The sequence below is a fragment of the Callionymus lyra genome, chromosome 11 (assembly GCF_982586985.1).
Source record: "Callionymus lyra chromosome 11, fCalLyr1.hap1.1, whole genome shotgun sequence".
NCBI lineage: Eukaryota > Metazoa > Chordata > Actinopteri > Syngnathiformes > Callionymidae > Callionymus > Callionymus lyra.
In genome coordinates this window covers 3,492,052-3,502,727 of record NC_141828.1, presented here as the reverse complement: position 1 = coordinate 3,502,727, position 10,676 = coordinate 3,492,052, and the positions used below count along the sequence as shown (strand labels likewise).

Genomic DNA, 10,676 nt, shown 5'->3' with positions numbered 1-10,676 from the left:
CAATAATGAGTCAAACAATAATGAGTCAAACAATAATGAGTCAGAACAATAATGAGTCAGAACCATAATGAGTCAGAACAATAATGAGTCAGAACCATAATGAGTCAAACAATAATGAGTCAAACAATAATGAGTCAAACAATAATGAGTCAGAACAATAATGAGTCAAACAATAATGAGTCAAACAATAATGAGTCAGAACAATAATGAGTCAGAACCATAATGAGTCAAACAATAATGAGTCAAACAATAATGAGTCAAACAATAATGAGTCAAACAATAATGAGTCAGAACAATAATGAGTCAGAACAATAATGAGTCAAACAATAATGAGTCAAACAATAATGAGTCAGAACAATAATGAGTCAGAACCATAATGAGTCAAACAATAATGAGTCAAACAATAATGAGTCAAACAATAATGAGTCAGAACAATAATGAGTCAAACAATAATGAGTCAGAACAATAATGAGTCAGAACCATAAGGAGTCAAACAATAATGAGTCAAACAATAATGAGTCAAACAATAATGAGTCAAACAATAATGAGTCAGAACAATAATGAGTCAAACAATAATGAGTCAGAACAATAATGAGTCAGAACAATAATGAGTCAAACAATAATGAGTCAGAACAATAATGAGTCAAACAATAATGAGTCAGAACAATAATGAGTCAAACAATAATGAGTCAGAACCATAATGAGTCAGAACAATAATGAGTCAAACAATAATGAGTCAGAACAATAATGAGTCAAACAATAATGAGTCAAACAATAATGAGTCAAACAATAATGAGTCAGAACCATAATGAGTCAGAACCATAATGAGTCAAACAATAATGAGTCAGAACAATAATGAGTCAAAACCATAATGAGTCAGAACAATAATGAATCAGAACCATAATGAGTCAGAACAATAATGAGTCAAACAATAATGAGTCAAACAATAATGAGTCAAACAATAATGAGTCAAACAATAATGAGTCAAAAAATAATGAATCAGAACCATAATGAGTCAGAACAATAATGAATCAGAACCATAATGAGTCAGAACCATAATGAGTCAAACAATAATGAGTCAGAACCATAATGAATCAGAACCATAATGAATCAGAACCATAATGAGTCAGAACAATAATGAGTCAAACAATAATGAGTCAGAACCATAATGAGTCAGAACAATAATGAGTCAAACAATAATGAGTCAGAACCATAATGAGTCAGAACCATAATGAGTCAGAACAATAATGAGTCAGAACAATAATGAGTCAGAACCATAATGAGTCAGAACCATAATGAGTCAGAACCATAATGAGTCAGAACCATAATGAGTCAGAACCATAATGAGTCAGAACCATAATGAGTCAGAACCATAATGAGTCAGAACCATAATGAGTCAGAGTCCAGAGAAACACGTCGCTCATGTGACTCGAGCCTCAACTCTAGATGATTCTCTTTCCTTCATTTTCTGCTCGTCATGTTTCTTCAACACAAACGTGTTTGATTCTGGAAACAAACTCCGACTTTAAAGGGACAATCTGTGAGTTTGTAAATGTTGTCTCTGGCGCCCCCGTGTGTCAGAACCGTGGAACAGACAAATGTAAGTAAGTAATTTGTATTTATATAGAGCTTTTCCAGACCATAGACTGTGTCAAAGGCTGAGGACAGATCCAACAGAACCAGAACATCATGATGTCACTGGACACCTTCAGTAAAACTGTCTCCGTAGATGTTTAAGAAGCCAGACTGAAACTTCTCATGGATGTCGCTCTGATCCAGGAACAGCTGCTCAGACACAACCTTCTCCAAGATCTTGGACAAGAATGAAGATTAGAAATAGGCCTGAAAGACTGAGGTCAGTTGGGTCTAAACCAGGCTTTTTGAGCAGAGGCTCCACAATGGTTTAAATGCATTAAAAACCCCTGTGGAAAGGGAGAGGTTCACCATATTGGTAACTCAGGGGCCAATTACATCAAATACTTTGATAAAGAGCCTACAAGGAAGGACGTCATCTGAGCAAGAGGAGGGTTTCATCTTGTTCACTAGTGATGAAATATCACCCAAAGATACAGCAGTGAAGGAAGACCAAGAGGAGGAGAGGGGCTCAGAGACAGCAGGGGTTCCAAACAAAGGGGGAGAGATTTTCTCTTTGATCAATTTAATGTTGTCAGTAAAAACCTCAACAATCATTGCTGTCAGCTTCACAGAAGACATGATTTGAGGAGCAGGAGACACGAGAGAATTAATCGTGTCAAACAAAACTTTGGGGTTTTTCCTATTTGCTGCTACCAGTTTTCTGATGTAATCAGATCTGGCAGTTTCCACCATCTCATTGTAAGAAGACATCAGATCCCTGAGGTGACTGTCACTCAGTACCTGAGGTCACATGACTCGTGGTCGAGTCAGAGTAATAAACGAGTCACGACTGGTTTCATTGACGACGTTGTCGTATCTTGTTTGTGACGAACATTGTTGATTCAGACACGTTTTAACGAGGACCAAAAGATTATGACCTGCTGGAGTCGAGAGATGAATGATCCTCATGATGTTCAAGGTCAGATGAAGGACAAACGAATCATCTCGTTCTGACTCGTTCAAGTGACTCGGGTCTGGACCCGGTTCTTGGCGTGTGACGTGAACGGAGAATAAATGGATTTTGAGAAATGGAGAGCGAGGGAGAGAAAGAAAGAGCTGCTGGAAAGTGGCAATAAAAGAAATGACTTTCCTGGCGATGAAGAAAGAGGGAGATTGTGGCGAGAGGTTTAGTCAGTAGTCAGCCACCCATGAAGCTGATTAGGAGCCTGCGATCAGGAGGAACAGCTTTGCTTGTTAAACTCTTCACCTCCGCGAGCTCTCAGCCCTCAGTGTGGAGGTCCTCGTCTCCCCCGCCCCCCCACCCTGACTCCCCCCCGCCCTGACGCCCCCCCGCCCCCCCGCCCTGACTCCCCCCCGCCCTGACTCCCCCCGCCCTGACGCCCCCCCGCCCTGACTCCCCCCCGCCCTGACTCCCCCCACCCTGACTCCCCCCCGCCCTGACTCCCCCCTCCCTGACGCCCCCCCGCCCTGACTCCCCCCACCCTGACTCCCCCCCGCCCTGACGCCCCCCCGCCCTCCCTCGCTTCCTTGCTTCTTCCGCCTGGTAGAATTTGAATGTGAATGCTGGCTGTGGGCCTCGGCTCCGGCTTAGGCAGCTGCCCCTCCACACTCGGCAGCCCCGACGGGTCGTCTGCTCTCCCCCTCCCTCCCCCTTCAGTCTCCCCCCTCGGGGTCAGAGGGTCAACCACCGGCCGGTGGCTGCAGGAAGATAAGAACGAGATTTTTCCGTCGTCGTTTTGAACCGAAACCTGAGGCTGGACTTGAGTTTCATGAGCAGGTGCTCGTGATGGAACCAGAACCAGAGCAACAGAACCAGATTAACAGAACCAGAGCAGCAGAACCAGAGCAACAGAACCAGAGCAGCAGAACCAGAGCAGCAGAACCAGAGCGACAGAACCAGAGCAGCAGAACCAGAGCGACAGAACCAGAGCAGCAGAACCAGAGCAGCAGAACCAGAGCAGCAGAACCAGAGCAACAGAACCAGAGCAACAGAACCAGAGCAACAGAACCAGAGCAACAGAACCAGAGCAGCAGAACCAGAGCAACAGAACCAGAGCAACAGAACCAGAGCAACAGAACCAGAGCAACAGAACCAGAGCAGCAGAACCAGAGCAGCAGAACCAGAGCAGCAGAACCAGAGCAACAGAACCAGAGCAACAGAACCAGAGCAACAGAACCAGAGAAACAGAACCAGAGCAACAGAACCAGAGCAGCAGAACCAGAGCAGCAGAACCAGAGCAACAGAACCAGAGCAACAGAACCAGAGCAACAGAACCAGAGCAACAGAACCAGAGCAACAGAACCAGAGCAACAGAACCAGAGCAGCAGAACCAGAGCAACAGAACCAGAGCAGCAGAACCAGAGCAACAGAACCAGAGCAACAGAACCAGAGCAACAGAACCAGAGCAACAGAACCAGAGCAACAGAACCAGAGCAGCAGAACCAGAGCAGCAGAACCAGAGCAACAGAACCAGAGCAACAGAACCAGAGCAACAGAACCAGAGCAACAGAACCAGAGCAACAGAACCAGAGCAACAGAACCAGAGCAACGATCCACCATCAGCTCAAACTTTATTGAAGAATCAATTTCACAATATTTTTCTAACAAACAAAAAAAACATTTTATATAAAACTTGAATATCCTTCTAATTATTATTATTTGTTTTAATACTTTATTAATTATTGATCCTCGTTGTTTTTCATCATTTAATGTTTTGATGGTTTTAATGTTCCAGAGAAAAATCAATTCTTTAAAATCATTAAGACTAAAATCTAACAAACATTGTTTTTAAATAAAGTTTTCAATGATTTAAAATGATGAAAATATGTTGTTTGTCTTTAGATGATAAACAAATAAATGAATGTTTAACGACATGTTTCGAATCAACTAACATTAGTGATGAATATTAAAGAAGGTATTTATAAAGGTAAGGTAAGGTAAGGTGAAACTTTATTGAAAAACATTGATAAACCAAGTTTATCTTTAATGATCTTTATAGTAATAATAATAACATATTGTTTCACATTTTTGTAAAATAACCTTTAAATTTGTCAATAAACAAAATTAAAATCCTCTTTTCAAAGGAAGTTTCTGTAAAAGAAAACAAATTGAGAGAAAATCAAGATGTAAATTATAAAATGACAAAGAAACGTTACTATAAAAATCTAGATCAACTAAAATATAAACATGTTTATCATGAACTGAAGGATGAAGCAGGAGAGGGTCGCGTCAGGCCCACGGGCCGCAGGTTTGTGCTGAACATTAATGAAAGTTTAAAAATGTTATTTATTATTTATTTCATCATCTAATGAATCTCGTGAAGTTTCATCAAACGACTTGTTTAATACATTCGACTGAGAAAATGTTTTTGTTCACTTTCTTGGCGTCGACGACTCTTTCTTCCCAACTTGGTGTGACCTCAATGTTTGACCTTCAGCGCGACCTTCAGCGCGACCTTCAGAGCGCGGCGCTGCAAAGAGTGGCTTCAATGAGCTCACTTGAATCCGGTCATTGTCACCATCTCAACGTTAATTGATTCAAATTCTTTGGTGAAAAATGGACAGAATGTTTTGACGTCTCTTCAGTGGTCGATCGTCGTTCTTTTGTGCGTCGGCGACTCAACGTGCCTCGAGCGAAGGTCGTCCAAAGAAACATTTTCTTTCCAGGATTCTTCTGCGGATCTTCTGCACAAAAGTTCCCCAAAAATGATACTAGAGACCAAAGTTTCTGGTTTTAAACTTCAGCAAAAATATTTCATCAAAATCAAATCTGTGGCTGAACGTTTCGAACGATAATTTTTATTATTATTACTGTTATCGTTATTGTTATTATTATCATTATTATTATTATTATTATTATAGTTATTTTTATTATTATTGTTATTATTATCGTTATTATTTTTACTATTTTTATTGTTATTATGATTATTGTTATTATTATTATTATTACTATTGTTATTATTATTATCGTTATTGTTATTGTTATTATTATTATCGTTATTTTTATTATTGTTATTGTTATTATTATTATTATCGTTATTATTGTTATTGTTATTATCATTATTATTATTATCGTTATTGTTATTATTGTTATTGTTATTATTATTATTATCATTATTATTATTATTATTGTTATTATTATTATTGTTATTGTTATTATTATTATTATCGTTATTATTATTATTATTATTATCGTTATTATTATTATTATTATTATTATTATTGTTATTGTTATTATCATTATCATTATCATTATCATTATTATTATTATTATTATTATCGTTATTATTGTTATTATTATCGTTATTATTTTTACTATTGTTATTGTTATTATGATTATTGTTATTATTATTATTATTACTATTGTTATTATTATTATCTTTATCGTTATTGTTATTATTATTATCGTTATTTTTATTATCGTTATTATTGTTATTATCATTATTATTATTATTATCGTTATTGTTATTATTGTTATTGTTATTGTTATTATTATTATTGTTATTGTTATTATCATTATTATTATTATTATTATTACTATTGTTATTGTTATTGTTATTATGGTTATTGTTATTGTTATTATAATTATAATTATTATTGTTATTATTATTATTATTATTATTATTATTATCGTTATTATTATTATTGTCATTATTTCTCTTTATATTTTCCTTCCTCAATCATGACTTTCATCTTCAAACAACAGCTCGTTTGATTGACACACGTCTGATCCAATCAAATGTCTTCGTGCTCCACTCAATGACAAAGCAAGTGTCCCATTGGTTGATGTTGTAACTCGTGGTCCAATCAGCTGCAGCTTCACTGACACGTCTCTGTGTCGCGTCAATAAAGTTGTTGTCATAGTAACACAATCAAACACGAGTCATGTGACTGAACTCTTGTGTTTCAGATGCTGAAGGAAGGAAAAGATTCTTACGACGAGAACATTCATTACCCGACGCTGGTGACTTTGACCCGAGGACAGAAGTGTCACCAGTGAGGTCACCAGTGAGGTCACCAGTGAGGTCACCAGTGAGGTCACCAGTGAGGTCACCAGTGAGGTCATCGGTGAGGTCATCGGTGAGGTCACCAGTGAGGTCACCAGTGAGGTCATCAGTGAGGTCACCAGTGAGGTCACCAGTGAGGTCACCAGTGAGGTCATCAGTGAGGTCACCAGTGAGGTCATCAGTGAGGTCACCAGTGAGGTCATCAGTGAGGTCACCAGTGAGGTCACCAGTGAGGTCATCAGTGAGGTCACCAGTGAGGTCACCAGTGAGGTCACCAGTGAGGTCACCAGTGAGGTCATAAACGTTCGTCTGGATCCACTGTGACATCATCACTGTGCGTCAGACCAATCAGAACATTTGATCATCCGACTCGATTTGTTTATTTTATTGTAAATCATCAACATCACTGTGATGAAGAACAAGACTCCCATGATGCACCTGGTAACGTAGTGCCTTCTGTGACGTCACATCCAATCATGTCAACAACACGGACGTGAAACTGTGAAACATCCTCGTGCTTAACTTAGCCTAGCTTAGCTTTAGCTTATCTTAGTTTACCTTAGCCTAGCTTAACTTTAGCTTATCTTAGTTTACCTTAGCCTAGCTTAGCTTTAGCTTATCTTAGTTTACCTTAGCCCAGCTTAGCTTTAGCTTATCTTAGTTTACCTTAGCCCAGCTTAGCTTTATCCTATCTTGGTTTACCTTAGCCTAGCTTAGCTTTAGCTTATCTTAGTTTAGCTTAGCCTAGTTTACTTTAGCTTATCTTAACTAAGCTAATCTTAGTTTATCTTTGCCTAGCTTATCTAAGCTTAGCTTTAGCTTATCTTAACTTAGTTTAGCCTAGCTTACTTTAGCTTAGCTTAGCGTGAGCAGTCTCTTGATCTTCACTGGTCTCTGCTTGTGTTTTCTATATTTATAATGTTTATCGTTTCTTTCTAAATCAACATCAACTGATGAATGTATTTTTATTTGAAAACACATTTTTCTTTCTTTTCATCAAACGTTCACTTGAAAAAAACAAAAATGTTCTGATTTTAAAAACTTTCTTTCACTGTGATTAAATAAGAACAACTCTTACACGACCGTGTGCTTTTATTGTGAAGAAAGACTCTCTTACCTGACTGTGCTTTTATTGTGAAGAAAGACTCTCTTACCTGACTGTGCTTTTATTGTGAAGAAAGACTCTCTTACCTGACTGTGTGCTTTTATTGTGAAGAAAGACTCTCTTACCTGACTGTGCTTTTATTGTGAAGAACGACTCTCTTACCTGACTGTGTGCTTTTATTGTGAAGAACGACTCTCTTACCTGACTGTGTGCTTTTATTGTGAAGGCTGTAATTGGTTGAAGTGCTTTAACTTTGGAGAATAAATGATTATTTTCATAAAAGCAACTTTGATTCTTTTGTTTCTTTTCATCAATAATTATATTTTAATCCTCAAACAAACAAACAAACAAACAAACAAAGTTGTTTCTCAAGAGATTTAATAATTATTTGGTCTTTGATGTTTTTTTGTTTTCGTTTTTCTCTCAATAAACGTTCGACGTAATAAAGTTTCTCTGATTTGCTCAAACACACAACAATGGACACACAACAACAATTGACACACAACATTAAACACACAACATTAAACACACAACAATGGACACACAACATTAAACACACAACAATCTACACACAACATTAAACACACAACAATGGACACACAACATTAAACACACAACAATGGACACACAACATGAAACACACAACAATGGACACACAACATTAAACACACAACAATGGACACACAACATTAAACACACAACAATGGACACACAACATTAAACACACAACAATGGACACACAACACAATAAATACACAAATGAAACCATATGTTCAGTAAAAAAACCTCAGTTCATTATTTCACGTCTTCAAAGGTCATTATTGGGGTTTGTGTGACAACGTTGGTGTTTTTAGTGTAGTTGTGTGTCCATGATTCAGCATGTGGGTCAGTTGATGTCATAGTTGTGTAGATACGTGAAAATAACTGCAGTTACACTTTTCTACCACTAGTTATTACTAGTTATTGCTAGTTATTGCTTCAAGATCAAAGTGATTCAAGTCAAAAACTCAACTTTCATTCATTTCTTCTCTAAAAACCTCCTCAACTGGACTGTGTGGCCGGGGTTCGACCTACGACCTTCAGCCTGACCTCTCTTCAACTCTGAGCTCATGCTTCTCCTCCTTCCTCACCTGCTTCTGCACATTTGATCCTTTTTTCTTCCTGCGTTCCATCGACACACCAGCCGTCGTCATGGCGACCTCTGTATCCCGGCGACCCACGTCCTCGGGGCCACGGAGCCATTAGGGCCGGACACCACGAGTGCTTCTGAGGGTCCTCGTCTGAGCTGAAGGTCAACGAGACTCTCAGGATCCTTTCAAGACCTCACGGTCCAGCAGGTATTGTGTTGTTATTGTGTTGCTTTTGTTGTGAGTCCTGAGTGGTCAGAGTCGAAGTGAACAGTCGACTTGTCATGTTAGTGACAAGATGTAACCGTTTATTAACTTTATGAATCAATTAAATTAAACTTCATTTATTCATTCATTAACTGTCATGTGCTCTGTGATTGTTTTAGAGTTACTAGATTAACTTCCTGCACATCTGCAGCGTCGAAATTCAGCTGAGCTAGCTTAACTAGTGGTTACACTTATAGTAAACTAGCCGCACTAACAGTAAACTAGCAGGACTAATGGTAAAGTACGATGAATAAAGTAAACTAACAGGACTAATATTGAACTAGCAGTACTAATATTGAACTAGCAGGACTAATATTGAACTAGCAGGACTAATATTGAACTAGCAGGACTAATAGTAAAATAGCAGGACTGATAGTAAAGTACCATTACAAAAGTAAACTAGCAGGACTAATAGTGAACTAGCAGGACTAATATTGAACTAGCAGGACTAAAGTAAACAAGCAGGACTAATAGTGAACTAGCAGGACTAATAGTGAACTAGTAGGACTCATATTGAACTAGCAGGACTAATATTGAACTAGCAGGACTAATGTAAACTAGCAGGACTAAAGTAAACTAACAGGACTAATAGTAAACTAGCAGGACTAATAGTGAACTAGTAGGACTCATATTGAACTAGCAGGACTAATATTGAACTAGCAGGACTAATGTAAACTAGCAGGACTAAAGTAAACTAACAGGACTAAAGTAAACTAGCAGGACTAATATTGAACTAGCAGGACTAATAGTAAAATAGCAGGACTGATAGTAAAGTACCATTACAAAAGTAAACTAGCAGGACTAATAGTGAACTAGCAGGACTAATATTGAACTAGCAGGACTAATATTGAACTAGCAGGACTAAAGTAAACAAGCAGGACTAATAGTGAACTAGCAGGACTAATAGTGAACTAGTAGTACTCATATTGAACTAGCAGGACTAATATTGAACTAGCAGGACTAATGTAAACTAGCAGGACTAAAGTAAACTAACAGGACTAATAGTAAACTGGCAGGACTAATAGTGAACTAGTAGGACTAATATTGAACTAGCAGGACTAATATTGAACTAGCAGGACTAATGTAAACTAGCAGGACTAATAGTGAACTAGTAGGACTAATATTGAACTAGCAGGACTAATAAATGAACTGGCAGGACTAATGTAAACTAGCAGGACTAAAGTAAACTAGCAGGACTAAAATAACTAGCAGGACTAATTGTAAACTAGCAGGACTAATGTTAACTAACAGGACTAATAGTAAACTAGCAGGACTAAAGTAAACTAGCAGGACTAATGTAAACTAGCAGGACTAATGTAAAATAACAGGACTAATAGTAAACTAGCAGGACTAAAGTAAACTAGCAGGACTAATAATAAACTATCAGCACTAATGTAAACTAGCAGGACTAAAGTAAACTAGAACGACTACAATAACAACCAGCACTAATGTAAACTAGCAGAACTAAAGTAAACTATCAGCACTAATGTAAACTAGCAGGACTAATGTAAACTAACAGGACTAATGTAAACTAACAGGACTAATACTAAACTAACAGGACTAATAGTAAACTAG

The 10,676-nt window shown here is 37.8% G+C and overlaps 1 protein-coding gene across 1 annotated transcript in view; it reads left to right on the top strand.

Annotated features, from left to right (window-relative positions):
* camkmt (calmodulin-lysine N-methyltransferase) overlaps positions 1-7,927 on the top strand; it is a 139,798-nt gene extending 131,871 nt beyond the window's left edge. Inside the window, exon 11 of the mRNA XM_087802547.1 lies at positions 6,506-7,927. Within this exon, the coding sequence (XP_087658673.1) occupies positions 6,506-6,595 (90 nt within the window). The 3' untranslated portion in view covers positions 6,596-7,927. The remainder of the gene's footprint in view (positions 1-6,505) is intronic.
* The last annotated feature ends 2,749 nt before the right edge of the window (positions 7,928-10,676 follow it).